Source organism: Erpetoichthys calabaricus, chromosome 2 (assembly GCF_900747795.2).
Source record: "Erpetoichthys calabaricus chromosome 2, fErpCal1.3, whole genome shotgun sequence".
NCBI classification, from domain to species: Eukaryota; Metazoa; Chordata; class Cladistia; order Polypteriformes; family Polypteridae; genus Erpetoichthys; species Erpetoichthys calabaricus.
The window spans coordinates 220,486,099-220,505,649 of record NC_041395.2 but is presented as its reverse complement, the minus strand read 5'-3'; the positions used below and the strand labels follow the sequence as shown (position 1 = coordinate 220,505,649).

General features: G+C 39.5%; 1 protein-coding gene across 1 annotated transcript; it reads right to left on the bottom strand.

Annotated features, from left to right (window-relative positions):
* Positions 1–1,424: 1,424 nt before the first annotated feature.
* On the bottom strand, positions 1,425–16,535 carry LOC114646829 (elongation of very long chain fatty acids protein 6-like). Its single transcript, XM_028795189.2, has 4 exons — positions 16,347–16,535; positions 7,222–7,353; positions 5,933–6,084; positions 1,425–2,544 (listed from the first exon to the last, which is right to left on the bottom strand). The coding sequence occupies exons 1-4, from the start codon at positions 16,445–16,447 to the stop codon at positions 2,123–2,125; spliced, it is 807 nt and encodes a 268-aa protein (XP_028651022.1). The 5' UTR covers positions 16,448–16,535; the 3' UTR covers positions 1,425–2,122.
* Between the last annotated feature and the right edge of the window lie 3,016 nt (positions 16,536–19,551).

Below are 19,551 nucleotides of genomic sequence, written 5' to 3'. Positions count from 1 at the left end.
GCTCTCCAGACTCGGAAACACACCACATATGGTAGCAAATTATCCACTTCATATTTGCAATCTTCACACACTGTCAATTTTCAAGGGAAAATTATTAGGCAACTAAGAAAATTTATTAATAAATAATCCTTGAGTACTTCCTATGAAAAGTGACAAGATGACGCCGATCCATCCCCCCCGACATAAATCCCAGACCACTTGCTTGTAAAGTTTATGAACATTCAAACCAAGTCTTCAGTTTTCTATCAACTTGACAGACCTCTCTTAGAAATCAACATGCAGAAAAAACAAAAAGTTAATCTGTTAGATAAACAGCAACATTACTAGGCAGATTCAAACACAAGACTAAGACTGTGCAGAATCTAAAGATGTAATGGCCATCTAGCTCAGTGTTGACATCAGCAGCACCCCATCCTGTTAACGTCCAAATAAATACCTCTTTCTTATGATATTTACTAAAAAGCCATACATTATGAATGCACAAATATGTACTGTATGTACACTATACATCCATCCATCCATCCATTTCCAACCCGCTGAATCCGAACACAGGGTCACGGGGGTCTGCTGGAGCCAATCCCAGCCAACACAGGGCACAAGGCAGGAAACAATCCTGGGCAGGGTGCCAACCCACCGCAGTACACTATACAACATTCTTTAAAAAATGCAGTAATTGGTTTACTGACCTAAAATGTTTTCCCTGCAGGCTGTAAGCGGATCCTAATCTTTATGTAAACTTGTACAGAAGGAAAACTAAAGTGCACACACACATTCGCTATCCTCCTCCACTTTCTCTATCTGCAGTACCATGCTTTACCATGTCAAGTGTCACAGGGAGCTGAAGTCTTCACCAGGAACAAGTGGCAAACTCAGAAGAAATACCAATGTTGCTTCCAAATGTAAAAGCACAGTCAGATATGGGCACCGGGAAGTGATAAATGTGCGTTCAACTTATAGCTGCACAGACTCTACAGGAGTATGCTACCTATCAAGCCTCAATATTTTGGAATTTTATTTCATTTTTTTTTTCTTGCAAAGATTTCTCATGTTTAGATCCTGATTTGATGACAAACATGTTACAATATGAGAGTGTCGGAAAACAGAATATTTTTATTTCCAACTAGCCTCCTGCTACCTCATTTTATTCTACAAAACATTTGATATGTATGATTTTTATCATTGATATTTTGAAACTCCTAACTCAACGTTTAAAGATTTCCCTTGAATAAGGCAAATTATAGTTTACAGTACCTGTATTTAACAAAAAAAAAGTAACATTTTGCATTTAAGAGAGGGACATACAGTAAATGGAATTTTAAAAATGTAAAACCCTGGCCAGTTTTTTATGCTCCAATGTAAGCATTGCCAATGCTTACTCTGATCTCTTCTAGAAATGCTAAAGTTGCAGGTTTTTTTTTTGTGAAGTGCTTACATGATATACTTTGAACAGCTGTTTGGCTGCAAGGCATGTGAAAGACAGTTGAGTAATCACAGAGTACTGGAGACATGCATATTCTATCCCGCCATTTACTACTCCATTTAGCTCCTTCTCCATTTGCTTAGTTTTGACTTAAGTATGTCGCACATAATTAATTGGCAGCAAAGCAGTTGAAAAATTACTGATGTTAAATAGTAAACCTGAGGTAACCAATTACAGTAAGGCCAATTTTGATCATTAGGTGTTTCCTTAATTGGAAAGCAGATTTTAAAGCCAAGTCAACAGAGGAAAGCTGCCAAAATTGGATACCAAAAAAAAAAGGAAGAAACAGTATTAATTCAGTCTGACTCTCTAGAACAGTAATCTCCTAAAAGACTAGGATCTGGAAAGGTAGCGTAAGCATCACTGCTCTCCTTTCCTAGACAAGGATCATGTTCAAAAGAAAATATGAACTTGAGCTTTAACAAAGAGGCCTTTAAATCAAACATGTACGCATAAGCAAGCAAGAGTTCAACCACACAAGGGGATCCGGAATCCCTGCCCGTTCAACTTTTTCTCAGTAGTCTGTCACATTAAGCCACATATAGGCAGACACATACTTAAATATATACACACTCATTCATTCCCACTGGAGCCTTCGCAATTTGACCTCCCCACCCTAACTGCTGATTCTACCTGCACTGCTCAGGATTTCTTCACTTTGCTTCTGTCCTTGAGGTAGGTCTGGTAGAAAAAGGATGCAAAGAGTATCAAGTAACTGATGTACATTAAACATGCCAAAAACACATTGTCCGGATATGAGTGGCAATTTCCGTCTCCCATCCAGCGAAAGACCATTCCACTGACTGTTATACCCATGACCATTTGCGAAATCTGCATGGAAGTAACAACCATGGCACAGGACCTCGGCACGCGTACTCCTGCTGCACGAGCTGCATAGTAGCTGTACATCACTGCATGCACTATGAAATTCATGGTCATGAACCAGCCACCCCCAGCCACCCTGTCTTTGTAGGAATACCAGGAGTACAGCAGCACCGTAATGTGATGATACCAGTGCAGGAAAATTAGCCTCTGCTTTCGCAACACAATGAACACAGTGTCACCTGCAAAAGACGATTAAGAAACAAGTTAGGAGACGTCACTCAAACTGGAACAAACAAGGTTCATACAACACATACACTCAGTTGCAGGTCGTCACGATACTGAAATTCACAACCTCAGTACTTTGCAAAGTATTCAATATCACCGATATGCGATGCAGTGAGGCCAAGGTGAAGAAACACAAGTAAAATTAAAAATCAAAATTAAAAATAAAACAGTAGACTCCTGCTAAGGGAGTACACTTGTTCAAAAGCTGATACAACTGTCATATATTCAAAAGTCAATAAAATGCAAAAAAGAACAGCGGGGCTGCCTTTTATAAACGTCAACAACAGTTTAAAAACTTTACAGGAAGGAAAACAATTTTGTTATCGAGCTAGTGCACTTGTTGAAAAGCCTCTGACACTGACACACATTTACGAGTCAATAAAATGGAGAAGGAGTGCAATCTCCAGTTAAATTACTCTAGACTGAAGCAGCGCTTTCCAGACTTGTTCATAGCAACTCCTTCCTCAACCCAAGCAAGAACTTTCAAACTTCTGCTTGACACCTGAATGGAAAACACCCAAGTAAACGTTTGAGAATGAATTTCTGTTTTAATGGTTTGTCTTTTAAATGTCTTTGCATAGAGTTCTTGGGTGTAAAGAATCAAATTCTTGGCATTACAGTGGAACCTCGGTTCACGAACGTCTCGGTACATGTACAAATCGGTTTACGACCAAAAAGTTCGCCAAACTTTTGCCTCGGTTCACAACCACACACTCGGTATATGAACAAGCCAGTTTCCCTATCGGTTTGTGCGCGCCAATGATTTCCGCACGTGTTGCATTGTTCTCGGTCAGACGTGCGTGCTTTTGCTGTGAACTCTTTGTGCTCTATTTCATTTCCCTTCCGGTTCGTACATGCCGCTTACTGTATTTAAACACGTGTTCAACCTCTCCCTGTTCATTGTTCTCAGTCAGACGTGCGTGCTTTACCAGTGAACTCTTTGTGCTCTACAGTATTTCGTGTGCTTTTGCAGATAACCATGGCTTCTAAGCAAGTGAAGAGTGGTGAGAAGAAAGTTTTGCAGAAAATTGAAATCGAAGTAAAGAAAGAAATTATTGAAAAGTATCAGCGTAGCGTTCGTGTTACTGATATTGCCGCCGAGTACAAGAAGTCAAAAACGTAGATTTTGACTATTCTAAAGCAGAAAGAATCTATTAAAGCAGCTGATGTTGCAAAAGGAGTTACTAACCAGGCAGAGGCCTCAAGAGCTGGAAGAGGTGGAAAAATTGTTGCTAGTGTGGCTGAACGAGAAGCAACTTGCAGGGGATAGCGTAAGCAAGGCAATGTTATGCGAGAAAGCCAGGAAGATTCATGTCAATTTGCTGCAAAACTATCCTTCTACGAGTGGCGAAAGTGAGGAATTTAAAGCCAGTAGAGGATGGTTTGAAAAGTTTCGCAGTTTTTAAAAAATACCAGTGGAGGACGAAGGCTACATCCCGCACCAAGTCTTCAACTGCGACGAGACCGGATTGTTCTCCACCCAGTTCCTCCTCACTTCATGCCAGAACTCGACTCATGCAAGGTTAGTTTTCTTGGCGGTTTATGGTTAGTTTTTGCATTACGGATTTTTCAAATGTTCATTTTTCAGTTCGTAGCGTGAATTGTTGTAATGTTACTTTTCTCTTTATTCAAATGTCCATTTTTTTCCCTGTGCTTAAAACTCATTAAAAAAAAAAAGTGTTTACAGCGAGTGATTCATAGCGTGATTTGTTACAATGTTACTTTTCTTGGTGGTTTATTAAATTACAGATTTTTCAAATGTTCCTTTTTTCCACTGTGCTTAAAACTCATTTAAAAAGAGTGTTTACAGCGATCGGGTTGTAAAGGCTATTAGCGTGAAATCCTGCAATGTTAATTTCTTGGTGGCTTATGGTTGGTTTTTAAATAAAGTTCAGATTTGTTCAAATGTTCCTTTTTTCCCCTGTGCTTATGACTCATTTAAAAAGAGTGTTCACAGCGATCGGGTCATAAGGCTACAGTATAGCGCAAACTCTTGCAATGTTAGTTTTCTGTTGTTCAAGGTTTTCTTGGTGTTATTCAATGTTTTTACATTTAGTTTACTATTACGCTGTGCATTCTATGATTTACTTAACTATATTTGTGCTTAAAAACTTAAAAAAAAAAAAAAATACAGTTCGTATGGTCTGGAACGGATTAATTGTATTTACATACAATCCTATGGGGGGAAATTGCTTCGGTTCACGACCAAATTGGTTTACGACCAGAGTTTTGGAACGAATTATGGTCGTGAACCAAGGTTCCACTGTATTATTATACTGTATTTTTTTACTATGTTTACATCACACTGCATTTACACAAGTTGTTGTTGTTAAGATCTCATTACTGAATATAAATTATTACTAATGCAGTAGAATACAGTATACATACCAATCTGGTTTAAGATCTGAAAAGTGTCCTTTTTCAACATCCAAGTTTACTGTCCAATTACAAAGAACGAGTACCCCATTAAAATGACAATAACACCTCAAAACTAAGAGTGCAGACTCCAGAAGCAAACTGTTAAGGTAGCCGCTGTGTGTATGGACATTACTGCCGGAACATGCTTTAAACCAAGAGAAGAAATGATCGGCAAAGGTATGAAAGCACAAGGAGTTAAGAAACAAACCTCCTTAATGTACCTGTGTAAAATCAACAGGGATACTGAATTCCTTGAGCCACTTGTGTTTGAAAGCTGCAGCTTTTCCTGCTAATGAGTGAGAGGAGCTGTGGTTGCTGCTTCATGTGGTCTGCCAGTCTGTGGGTCTGAACTTGATGTCAAACAACAAGCTAGCAGGAAAGAGCGCTTGACAAGAATAGAATCGATACTATGGAAAACGAGTATTGTCAGTCATTTTCTAACCCGCTTAGACCTAAAAAGGATTGTGGGGAGGTGATGGAGCCTAACACAGCCAGCATAGGGCACAAGGCAGGAACAAACCCTGGAGAGGGTGCCAGTCCATTGCAGAGCAAACACACCAGACACATAATAGGGCCAGTTAAGTGTCATCAATTCCCCTACCCTACATGTAGGTCCGGTATTCTGTGGGTCAGAACTTGCTGTCAAACAAGAAGGTAACCAGAAAGAGTGCTTGACAAATAGAACTGATACTATGGAAAATTAATATTGTATAGTTTTACATTTCAGAATCAATATTTATCTATAAAATATATTTTTGACAACACTACTTAGTTGATATTCAATTCAATTCATATAGTGCCATTCTAGCTGTGCACAACTGCACTGTATGAAACAGGACACACAAAAGCACCCAGAGGAGCACAACCTTACACAGATTTAGTTCCTAGCATTTTGGCAATGCCAGTTCACTCCCAGATTCTCACCTAATTCCGGGGCTTTGCTCAGCACAAATGCGTATGCCCAGAACTTGCTGATAGGCCCATTATAGAAGCTCTGGTCACAAACCGATTGCTTGAAGCCACTTTTGTTCAATATGTGCAGCATGTATTTTCCAGATCGTAAGGCACCCACTATGCTGTAGAGAGGCAGAAAAAGGTTCAATAACAGTTTTAGTAATTGAAAATAAAGGAACAGTGAAATAGCTTTCATTGATCATAATTTTAGGTGGATTAGGTTATCACTTAGTATAACAGAACAACCTTTGAAGGTAAGAATTATTGTGAAGTGGATTAACAGAGTAATTTACATTACAATACTGAACAAGAGGTTTTATTTATTCAGCATAAAATTTAAAATGCTGTCAGATGGGAATGGTGTGATTATCCCTGCACAGTCCAAAGTACAGTAGTAAAGAGTACTCTATGGTTCTATATGTCATTGGCAGATATACAATGCCAATAAAAAGTATTCACTCTCTAATAACTTTTCACATTTTATTATTTTGCGATACTGAATCATAATGGACTTAATTTGGCATTTTTGATTCTAACCAACACAAAATGACTGTTTAATGTCAAAGTGAAAACAGATAAATGCAAACTGGTCTAAATCAATTACAAATATTAAACACAATTGTTGATTGCACACATCATGTCCTTTTCCAACCTGTTAAATCCAGACCAAGGTCACAGGGAGCACTGGAGCCTATCCCAGCTAGCATAGGGTGCAAGGTATGAACAAACCCCAGACAGGGCTTTAGCATATCACAGGGCAAAAACACACATACACACCTCTATTCCTGTATATCCAGAGCTATTAATTAAGGAGTGGCAGCAGATTATCCAGTGTTTCACAGGCTATAAAGCCACAGGGCTTAAATGAAAAATGAGAGAGAGAGAATATATTCTACTCTTCTTATGCAAAATGTGGCAACAAAGCCTTTCAGACAAGTTGCCATATAAATATTGTTCGTTGTGGCAACCTTGGCAAAGCACCCTTCTGTACTGTACTGTTACCACGGCATCACAAAACAAATTCAGGCTTCAAATACAAGAGGTGTAAGGGATGGCCTGAAGGCCATAACAGTCAAGCAGACCCAGTGTGACAGATCTACTCAACAACCTTAATGCTTCTAAAAGTGGAATAATGGGTTGTAGATACACATGCTGGGCATAATACATGCTATCAGCTGGTCAAATAAAAAGGATCCAAAGATGTTCCTAGTGGTATTGTCTAACACCAATCACAAGAAAATGAATCCTAAGCAACTTACCTGAAGACTGCCAGGCTTAGAGACCATATCACAAGGGGTCGGCGTAACTCCATTTTCTGCCTCTCTTTCATGAAATGTTGACCTCCAAAAATCACAGCAGCATAGACAGCAGAAAAAAGAAAGGATTTGCTCCTTTAAAAAAAAAAAAAGACACACATATAAATAAATACTGTGCAGAAATCATACCTTCAAGTCTTAAATACAAAGCTCCCCAAGCTGGCAAAGAAGGGTTGCTCAAGTTCACCATTCTGTCCATATCCATAAATGACTTCAGACAATCTAATTTACATCCAATCTAAAGTTGTCAATATTCTTCATTTTCAGGTCAAAAGAAAAGTTAAATAAGCCAGTAGGTGATGTACAGTGGGTACGGAAAGTATTCAGACCCCCTGAAAAACACCCTCACAGCATGATGCTGCCACCGCCATGCTTCACTGTGGGGACTGTATTGGACAAGTGATGAGCAGTGCCTGGTTGTCTCCACACATACCGCTTAGAATTAAGGCCAAAAAGTTCTATCTTGGTCTCATCAGACCAGAGAATCTTATTTCTCACCATTTCAGAGTCCTTCAGGTGTCTTTTAGCAAACTCCATGCGGGCTGTCATGTGTCTTGCACTGGTCACTGATCTTTAGCATCTCCCTTTTCCCCCACAGCCCTGAGGAACCGGCAACTGAGGGAAAATTTGCTGTTCCTCTGCTATAAAAATGAGACTCTCATGGCATGGCATGTCTCACTCAGGACAGAGCAAACGGATGACATGGAGCTTCTACCTGAAATTGACGAACCCGAGAAAAGACTGAAGAAGTTTAATTTATAGTTCACCTGTCTTTTTGTTTTGCTTTATTGGATGTGCCATCGTGAGCCTGTCTCTGTTTAAGGATTGTGCAAATATTTAAAGAGGTGAGCCGGTTGAGGGCCAAACACTACCTCTGTGACCAGTGTATTCCCTTGGTCAACAAAATATTTTCAGATTTTATCCATCCATCCATCCATTTTCCAACCCGCTGAATCCGAACACAGGGTCACGGGGGTCTGCTGGAGCCGATCCCAGCCAACACAGGGCACAAGGCAGGAACCAATCCCGGGCAGGGTGCCAACCCACCGCAGGACACACACAAACACACCCACACACACTAGGGCCAATTTAGAATCGCCAATCCACCTAACCAGCATGTCTTTGGACTGTGGGAGGAAACCGGAGCGCCCGGAGGAAACCCACGCAGACACGGGGAGAACTTGCAAACTCCACGCAGGGAGGACCCGGGAAGTGAACCCAGGTCTCCCAACTGCGAGGCAGCAGCGCTACCCACTGCGCCACTGTGCCGCCTTCAGATTTTATGCTCTTCAATAAAACTTTTGTGAAGCGGGACATTACGGTAAAACCACCAATGTTGTACATCTGTGAACTGTTAGTATCCTTGTGAATTGCTATGCAATGTTAAATAAAAGATAATGATGGTGTTTACTATAGAGGACATTATATAAAGTACACCACTGATCACACATACACAGTTCTACGAATACTATCCAGTACAGTCAATGATAATAAGACTCAAATGCATATTCATGTCTCATATAAGGTGAAGGCTTTAGAGCTAACAAAAAAAGGGAACGAACACATCCAGCTCTGGTGCTTCATGAACTTTTTCCCATCTTTGTAAGAGATTTTTAACTATTGAAGGGCATTCTGTAACCTCTAGTCCCTCAGCTGAGAATATGGCAGAGATGAGCCAATTAAGGAATTGTTGGCTTGGTGCTGCTTACACAATAGAAGAGCCCTAGATCTTTCAAGGCTTGATAAAGGCAATTATAGAGCACTATTATGTGATAGCCTTAAACCCCATGACTAGGTTATATAATATTTAATTATTCTCTGCAAGGACTTACTAGATTTCAAAGTCGAGTTGGAGAAAAATGTTTACTGGAATACAAGAAAAAATGAGTAATGTAAATTTTTGGACAGACATCTTCTGTGTGCATTTAACCAATTTAGTTTACACAGGTACAAACCTACATACACCTTAGGACTTATTTTTCTATTTATTGTAACCTGCATTTTCTCCCTTTTAATCATGATTTCTTTGAGGTTTATGCATAGTTTTCGTTTTCAAATTCGGATCATAGTGCTCTGGTTCAAGATAACGACATTGCATTGGTCTTTCCTCCAGTCTCATGAGGCGAGATGAAAAGGCACAAAAATCCACTAAAAGTGTGGTTCAAAGACACAAAACTCAGGAATGATCAAAACTAACACAGTGAAAAGGCAATCAAATAAATTCCACCGTTGTCCCTTTACCTTTCATCTCACTACCAAATATACAGAACAATAAAACAACAGCACAGTTATTGTGTTGGCTACACACCGATAAAACTTGGCATTCACATCATAGAGTCAACAGTTCACTCACTTTAACCTTTACTGTCTAGAAGATAAGAGGCAAACACTGTGTGCCAACAGGGGCAGATTTACAGCCAACTGAAGTATGCAATTCAAAGTGAACATCTGACTCATTGTGACTACATCATTTTCATTAGTCAAACAAACCCAGGTACTATAGTCACATTAGAAAAAAAAAGCTGCCTGTATCCTGCATCATGCCACTCTAGAACCTTTCTTGTATCGGAGAATTCTGACAACCTTTAATATACTGTATATTGCCTTGTGCCCAGTGTTGGCTGGGATTGGCTCCAGCAGACCCCCGTGACCCTGTGTTTGGATTCAGCGGGTTGGAAAATGGATGGATGGATGGATGAATAAGATACTGGTAAGACTTGGCTAACCGTTTTGATAGAAATGAGGGAAAGCTATTCAGTCTAAGACCGATGTTCTTGTACAAAAAGGTATGGATGCACTACTAAAACAACTAATCCTGGTCACCTGCAAGAGAGCTCCAATTAAAAATATAGACAGACAAATAGATAGAACTTTATTTGTCCCCAGGGGGAAATTTAGCTTTTTATAGAAGCTCTTTAAATACATAAAGAGATAAGATACATAAAAACACACACACTATGGTCTGAACACACAGCAGAATGACTAAAAAAGAAGAGGCACAGTCACAGGCATATTGCTGTTGGTATAAAGGAGCTCCAGTAGTGTTAAATGACACACTTATGCTTACAAATTTATTGGCTGAAAGTCCTCTGTGTTAATGTGTCAGAGAATGATGTACAGCATGGCTTATAATAGCACTCAGTTTTGTTTTAATTATCTCCAGGGGGTCCACAGTGCATTCCATAACGAAGCTTGACCTTTCAATTAGCTTGTTGATTTGTTTGGCCTCTCTTGAAGTGATGTTACAGGCCCAACACATCACACACTAACCATTCCAGAGTTGTAGAAGATGTGATGGATAACACTTCCCACATTAAAGGAATACAGTCTCCTAAGGAAAAAGAGCCTGCTCTGCCTTTTCTTATACAGTTCCTCTGTGTTCCAAAACCATTCCAACCTGTCATTGATGTGGGCCCCCAAGAACTTGTAGTTGTGCACATCCTCTAAATCCACTCTCTGAATAGTGACCAGCTGTAGAAGCTCTTTGATGCAGCAGTGCCTTGGTTTTGCTGAAGTTAAGATGCAGACAATTCTTTCTGAACCAAGAAACAAAGTTCTCCACCCGATTCTTATATATAACACATTGGTAAATTAGTTGTTTTAAAAAAAAAAAAGGACACAGGTAACACATACCAAAGAATCCTAATCTTTTATAGTAAGTGCAATTCCACAAACAAACTTACCTATAGAAATTCACAATTTCTAAGCACAGACCAATAAGGACTAGCCAAATGGTGATATTATAAGCCAGGTTCTACTGTGTTTGAATGGGTCATTATAAAAATAAAGATTGAATGAAACTGTGAAAACTTTTATCCAAGAAAATATGGCACACAAGTAAAACAATTATTTTACGTGATGTACATAATCTTTTCACTGACAGTAGCATTACAAAATGCTTTTCAAATCATAACACAAGGCAATAAAAGGCAATACAAGATATCGAAGTATATAACAGGATTAACAAAATGGGAAACACTTTAACACTGGGGACTGAAATAAGCCTACAAACCTCATCATGACATTAAACAGAAATAATAATAAAAACAATTTAATAAATGTAGTTCAAGACACTCAGAAAACAGACAAAATGCAGAAGAGACAGCACCTGTACAAAAAAATATGAAGGACTCTTTATTTTTCATTCCTTCATCCACCCACCCATCCATTTATTTCAAACCCACTTCATAGAGTTCAGCGTAGCAGGAATCAGAGTGTAGGCAAGGCAGAATAGAAACCCGAAAAAAAAAAAAAAAAATCACTACTCAGTCTCATTGAGGACAGATTTTAACTTCAAATAGAAGCTATATAGTGCTTCTCTCACTACTTAACACTAGAATTACGAAAACTTATGAAAAAACTTGTAATTCCGGCCCACCTTAACACTAGAATGACCAAAGCTTACGAAAAAACTTGTAAATCTGGCCCACCTTAAATCCGCTCACACGTCTTCATTCAGCGTCTTTTGTCTTGTAAATGTGTCGATAAGCCCAAGGAGCAAGCAGCCTGCTATCCCATCCTCCTACCACCGCAGAAACTGCAAAAACCTCTCCCAGCTCATGCCTTGTTTATCAGGGAGTCAGGTACTTAGAGCTGTATAAGCTAAAAAAAAAAAAAATATACATATATCAAAAAATATTGTTATTTGGAGCGCGCAAATTTCATGTGTGTTCCGTGTCTACAAAGATCTGCTGCATGACAGAAATGTCGAACACATATCTAAAAGACAAACATTTTTCATGTTTTAGTACTAATGACAAAATTTTGACATGAAGTGTATAATGTGTGAAGACTGAAATCCAAATATCAAATAAGCACTTTCACAAAAGGTACAAATATAACAGAACAAGTGCGCTTTTATTCAAGACTATAACCGGAGAAATAGAAATCGCATTAGTGTATGTCCTTGTAGCGACTGCTTTAGCAGTACAGCGTTTAGAGTTGCTGAATTTTTTTTATTCATTTTTATTCTCTCAGTCGTGTTCACGCTCGCCCCGATCTGAAACGCTGTTTTCAAATAAAGACGAGCTATAACAGTGGTGCCCTCCCTGCAAGAGAGTTCACCACTGTTATAGCTCATCTTTATTTGAAAACAGCGTGTCAGATCGGGGCGAGTGTGAACACGACTGAGAGAATAAAACTGAATAAAAAAATGCTAACCTTTACAAGTACCATACATTTACACTGGCTGTTACAGACTCAAATCAAATGTATGTTTTTTTTGTATAATAGTAACAATAAGAGCAGCTCACTACTCAAAATGTTTTTTCTGTGACGCGTGAAGACTTGAACCGGCAAGCTTTTGAATAGGAGTCAGCAGCTCTAACCCCTGTACTACCAAAGCAGTCGCTACAAGGACATACACTAACGCGATTTCTTTTTCTCCGGTTATAGTCTTGAATAAAAGCGTACTTGTTCTATTATACTTGTACCTTTTGTGAAAGTGCTGATTTAATATTTGGACTTTAGTCTTCACACATTTTACACTTCATGTCAAAATTTTGTCGTTTGTACTAAAACAAGGAAAAGGTTTGTGTTTTAGGTATGTGTTCAACATTTCTGTCATGCTTACACTTACATAGATCTTTGTAGACACAGACCACACATGAAATGCATGTGCTCCAAATAACAATATATTTTTTAGCATATACAGCTTTATGTACCGTACTCCCTGATAAACAAGGCTTCATTTGGGAGAGTTTTTTGCAGTGGTGGGGCAGGAGTGGGGTTTATATCAGGCTGCTTGGGGTTATTGACACATTAACAAGACAAAAGACGCTGAATGGAGACGTGTGAGCGGATTTAAGGTGGGCCGGATTTACGAGTTTTTTCATAAGATTTGGTAATTCTAGTGTTAAAGCTCTTTATATTGATTGGTGGTGGTTGAAGTGGTTCCACTCTATGTGTGGCATCCACCTGGATTATGTGACAGCAGCAGTTATAGCACCAGTACACTCACCTCACATTAGTTATTACATAGTGCATGGGTGAAAGAGATAGCCTATTACAGACAGGGGATGGTTTGGGGACCAGGATGGATGAGGCCATGATGGACAATTTAGTCAGAACATTGGGGATAAACCCTACTTTTTTCAAAAGATATTCAGGGATATTTATGACCACAGCATAGCAGGACCTGTTTTATATCTCATCTGAAGGACGGCGCCATATTTACAGTACAGTGTCTATGTCACTAAACTGGGGCATTGGAATCCACACACAGACCACTGGGTAAGTGCCCCTAACACCTCTTACAGCAGCCACCCCTGCTTTTTCTATACATTCTTCCATTCAAGGATTAGCTGGGACCAAACATTCTTGGCTTCAGGTGGATGACCTCTTCTGAAGAGCAGATGGCATGTCTGCTAACAATAGAGGCAAATAGGCAGATGTTAAGATTTAGAAAGATAAAAAACAATTGTAGAAAGAACTGCACAATGGCTCTTTAACTTGACAAGAAGGCACATGTCCTGTCTCAGGTACCTACCAGCCACTTAGAAACAAAGGACTGTTGAACTATTCTGGGATGTTATAATTTACATTTTAGGAGCGCATTTTGTCAGAACAAGTGGGTGATGTTGTAAAGCTATGTCCAGTAGTTTTTACAGGTAGCCGATATACTAGAAGGGGGTAATACATACATCAACAAGCCTGCAGGTTGGGACAGTAGCACAGTCATTAGCTCTGTTGCTTTACTGATCTAACATCTTGATTTGTACCCCACCCAGATACTGCCCTTCTGGAGTGGCATATTCTCTCATTGTCTGCATAGGTTTTATCTCTGGGTTCTGTTTTTCTTCCACAATCCCCAAAGACATGCAGGTTAGGTTCACTGGTGAATTAAGATTGGCCTCAGTGTGGGTGGCCGAGTGGGTGTGGCGGCTCCCCAATGGACTATTACCCCTTTCAGGGCATTTTCATGCCTTCCACCCTTTGAAGCTGGGGTACATTCTGTGCCTGTGTCCCTGCTTGGGAGTAATCAGATTTAAGAATGAGAAACAAGCATGTGATGAGTAACTAGTTTTTTCTTCCCATTCATCTTTTTTATTTTAAGATTTGTGATTACTTTCCTCAAACCCCTATTCTACTAAACAGAAACGGCAGAACTACAGGAGGAACCATGGGACTGGAGGCAGCATTCCTATCTGCAATCCACAAAATTTAACAGAATGACTCTTGATAAAAAGCAGACAGATGCAACATTCTTTCATCCAAAATCATAAAATGGTCATTTAGGTTCTGAAAAGTGAGAAAATGTCTGATCAGATAAGAAAACACACAGACCCACACCACCCTAGAATTAGAATTTAATCACTCCCAATGGGTTAAACCAAGACATTACCCCCTTTTTACAAGACCAAAAAACAGGAGATAATGTCTTTACAGGTTTTACTGTCCTCTTTATGAAAACTGCCACTATGGCATAAGTAATTAATGGCACAAATTATTTCTACAGCTATACTTAATATTTCTGCCCTTATCAAATTGTTTTTGTACGCTGCACACCATACAATCTCAAGGGGCCGATGATACTTAAGTGGCATTTCTCCTATATCAGAACTACTGCTCACATCTCACGGGCTCCCACCAAAATCACAAGCAAGTGAATGAATACTCATGAGGTTAAATGCTGTCTTTACTGTAAAATGCATCTTTTTAATACAGTGCCATAATTTCAAAAGGCTTTATTGAGTTTACAATAATACAAATATCAGATACAGTAACTGGCTTGAATAATAAAATGTGACAGCAAATATATTTTGCAAACATTAGTTACAGCAGTACAAAAACAAAAGTGATGCTTGGAAGTTCTTTCTCTAATTACATCTGCCTGAAATTCAGTCAAATATGAAGTTAGCTATGCACATGATAGACATCAATTTAAAGTGACACAACAAGATGCTGAAGTTAAGAGCGACAGACACACCACTAACCTAACCTTGTACCTATGTACACTGGAACAACACATCTCAAAAAAACATTTTTAACATTCCAGTTTAGATATTCCTAGAAAAAATGGATTTTACACTTGAAGATGGCCCAAATTAAACCATTCCAATTACTATTATGCACATACATGTCCTTGCCTGTTTTTTTTTAATCTACATAATGTATCTAAGAAGCGTTCTTATTGTTAAAGACATTGGACTTCACAAGCTGCAAGGTAAACAGTTTCACTGATCACCTTCTGAAGCTGGGCAAGCCACTAGAAATCTGGACAGGTACAGTCATTTGCAGTTGTCTAAAACTTAAAAGGGGAGCAGAGGACAAGGAAAAGCAGAAGATGTAGAAGATTGAAAATATTCTCCATATACATACTCATCGCTGGGTTAGAGTCATATTGATATTATACACGTTTGCCTATCTCTATATTGTGCATCCGTTATTAAACTCCAAGTTGATTTGAACTGTAATCTGGCCCAGTCCGTGAATTTGTGGGAATTGCACGCCTGCTGTTGCTACGATTCATTATTTTGTCCACTATCTGTGCATGTTACGAGAATTCACTTAAGAACTCAGAATTTTGTGATCGGAACAAATCAAGGCCATCCAAAAATCAGAGGGCCAGACTATCAAATTATTTTTTTCTACTGTTACCCATAGTCGATTAAGGAGTGACCAGATCCAGGAAATAAAATGCTCTGCCGTTGACAGCACCCGCCCTTACTAGGCAGCACATGCTTATCTCGACAGAGAGAGGGCATTATCCATCTTGTGCTTAAATAAAACGAGCAGAACTATTTTTTTCTCCACACTACCTCTCATCCCTGTGAAAGTCGTATCACTTCATTTCCAGATTGAGGTTTTAAGAGTGTGCTAAATTTGCTATTTACAAGAATAATTTAACAGTTTTTAAGTTGGTGAAGTTCAAGGGAACGAACAAGTGGTTTATTCTTATTAAATATTAATGCCCCAATGCACGACCCACATACATGACTTCCCGATCGTCCCATCACACTTTTTTGGCAACCTGATAAAAAAGTTACCCGTTATAAGATGAAAATAGCACGTGCCAGAAAAGAGGGGGGCGACGGCACTCCACATCTTCGCTCCTGTATCTGACTCACCAGTTCTCCTGCATCCATTGGATGGCTTCTCGCTCGTCGAAGCTACGTTCGAAGTCGTACTCATACTGTTCCAAGCTGTGGTCACTCTCGTTGGTCATCATTATGAATGCACTATTCACCGGCGAAATACTACTGAATGAATGGACTCGCAGTTCTCTACAGTGCCACTTCACACAGAATGATGGGCGGGGCGATTCCGACACGCCCACAAGGAAGAGGCTCCACACCTGTGTCTGCGTCGGCTGACGATTAGTCAATTATGTTCCGCCCATTTTATGTGTTCTAGAAAAGTCTCAACGCCGTTTTTATTTTTAAGCCGTACTTTAAATAAAAAGTGGCGCTTAAAACAAAACGAAAGAGCAAGGCGAATTGATCGAATCAGCTGTAAATACTTCTTTCGTTACGGAAGAGAAGGTGGTAAACAAGAATAACCTGTGTCATCCGTTTTCCTGGTGTAGCAGTTTGTTGTTAAATCACATAAATTATGATCTTAAACCGTAGATTAAAGACGTCAACTAAATACAGTTAGAGGATTTAAAACAAAAAAGAAAAGGGTTGCACTGAGATACATGGCAGCGTTGGGTACTGGTTTACGTGTTTGACTAAACTGCAAAGCTACTGGTTCAGCCTCAGCAGTAATTCACCAGATGATCTAGGGCAGATAAAACCCAAGGAGGAAGAGAAATTGTGATTTTTTTTTCTTTGTGCATTGAATGAAAGTGGAAGTTAAAATAATATTTATTGATATTGCAGAGGTGGCATGGTAGTGAGGAGACAGGGTTCATGACTCGGGTCCTCCCAGCGTGGAGTTTGCTTGTTTTCATCAAGATTGCTTGGGTTTCCCCCGGGTGCTCTGGTTCCCTTCCAGAAGCATGCTGGTTAGGTGGATTGCTGATGCTGAATTGACCGTTGTGTGTGTTCACTCAGCGATTGACTGGCACCCTTTCCAGGTTTTGCTCCTGCCTTTTGCTCAGGGCTTGTTGGGATAGGCTCCAGTATTCATATTGACCCTGTTCAAATGATTTTATTTGAAAGAAAATGAAAGGATGATACTGTGTAAAGCTGGGCGGCAGCCCTTGAATGTACATGGTTGTGCAATGCTGTGTTTTTGCAGCATATTAAATCAACTTGATTACAAGTGACAAATAAATATACCATGTGTGAACTGTTTAAAATATTTTTATGTATGGCATAAAAGAATCCTAACACATTTTCAAAGCAGTTGTTTCCAAAAGATCAAGTGAGATATTACAACCAAATTCTTGTGCTAGTTAATTATTGGCCCTAGTGTGTGCTTGGTGTGTGGGTGTGTTTGTGTGTGTCCTGCGGTGGGTTGGCACCCTGCCCAGGATTGGTTCCTGCCTTGTGCCCAGTGTTGGCTGGGATTGGCTCCAGCAGACCCCCGTGACCCTGTGTTCGGATTCAGCGGGTTGGAAAATGGATGGATGGATGGATAGTTAATTATTATGAACATTGCTTTTTTTTTTCTATCTTCTAAAAACCAGACACTTAATTTTGAAACCCACAGCATGCTTCAGAAATGAGGTAGCAGCTTGTAGGGGACATAAGGAGCATGTGCAGTGCATCAAAAGTGGGCCAACTGTTAAATACAACAGGGTGATTTGCTTATAATGGTCAAATGCTGTCCGGAATGATAGAAGTGTTGTAAAAATGGCTACAGTTGGCCTTTCATATAAATGTATTACTACCACGAGTTTAAAGAGGAAGTTTGGTATTTTTCAAGTTGAAGTTTTTTCTTTACAATCATATAGTACAGGGAGATTCACTTGAAGGTGACCCTGAATATTCTGAAATACAGTAACTCTCGCTAGGGTGAAGCAATCTGAACCAAACAACGTGCAATGTGCTCCTCATTATATGGAGCCTCGAAAAAGCCGGGATGCCCCTGTGTCAGAGCGTTGAGGTAGGGGTCAGACAGCCATCGCAACATTTAACCTCCGTCTGCAACTTCTGGGTCTGGGACTCAGTCACTCGACTTTTCATCAGGGTGGTGGTGTACAGTATTGTGCAGAGCATCTTCATGGTGCAAACGTGTTGGATCACCAATTTGTTTAAGCAATGTCAGAATCAACTGGATGATCATGAGTTAACAGAAGGTTACTTCCAGCAAGATGGACCAATGGCAGAATGGCAGAAATTGAGTCCTTTTTTGGCAACAGTGTAACTTCAAAGGGGCTTTGGCCACCACAGTCCCCTGGCTTCTTCCTTTGAGGTATGCTCAAAGGAAAAGTCAATTGGAACAAGCCTCGCGCTGTGTAAGATTTGAAGGAAAACATCCAATGTGAATTTGCTTCTGTTCCCCCTAAGACACTTGCTGACACATTCAGGAACATAGCACCATGTCAGAATGTGTCTGTCAGAAAACGGAAACCACTTCCAGCATTGCATGTAATACAATCGATTACACATATATCAAGATATATAGCGTATTTTTTTGGTTCAGATTGCTTCATCCTAATAGGAGTTACAACAGAATATTCGGGGCCTCTTTCAAGTGAATCTCCCTGTATATATCATTTTGTCACATGAAACTGCACTGTAAAGTGAAGCATATTTTATAAAGTTTAAAAAAAGAAATAGCCTGACATTGTGTTTTTAAATTGGTACCAGGGTCCCAAAGTGAATAAAAAGTCTTAAAGCATATCAGTAAACGTCCATCCATTATCCATCCATCCATTATGCAACCCGCTATATCCTAACTACAGGGTCACGGGGGGCTGCCGGAGCCAGTCCCAGCCAACACAGGGCGCAAGACCGGAAACAAACCCCGGGCAGGGCGCCAGCCCACCGCAGTATCATTCAAATTGAATTTTACTTGTCACTTGCAAATCATACATACAATACAATATAAAGTGAAATGCTGAGCTGCTAAACTTCAATGACTTAATCTAAGAAGAATTAAAAGGACAATAACAATAATACATGACTTTATACATATCAATTAAAAATCATTAAAAGAATTCTAAAATATGTGTATAATAATAACTAAAAAAAAGCTTAAATAATAAAGTAAGAATGTTAAAAATATCAAATAGTTCCATACATTTTCCTTATTCAGGATGCAGATCAACCGTGGAAGAAGCTCCTCCTCAGTCTCTCCGAACTGGTCTAGTCTTTTTTAACTGACCACAGCACAGAAAAAAGACTGTTGTTGGGATGGCTGGTATCACTGATTATTTTGTTT

Excerpts from the sequence above, each read along its gene's own strand:
- LOC114646829 (XM_028795189.2), bottom strand. The coding sequence starts at position 16,447 with ATGATGACCAACGAGAGTGACCACAGCTTGGAACAGTATGAGTACGAC. Across the intron at positions 6,085-7,221 it reads CTAAGCCTGGCAGTCTTCAG|CATAGTGGGTGCCTTACGAT; the intron begins GTAAGTTGCTTA and ends GCCTCTCTACAG. Across the intron at positions 2,545-5,932 it reads GAGCAAAGCCCCGGAATTAG|GTGACACTGTGTTCATTGTG; the intron begins GTGAGAATCTGG and ends CGTCTTTTGCAG.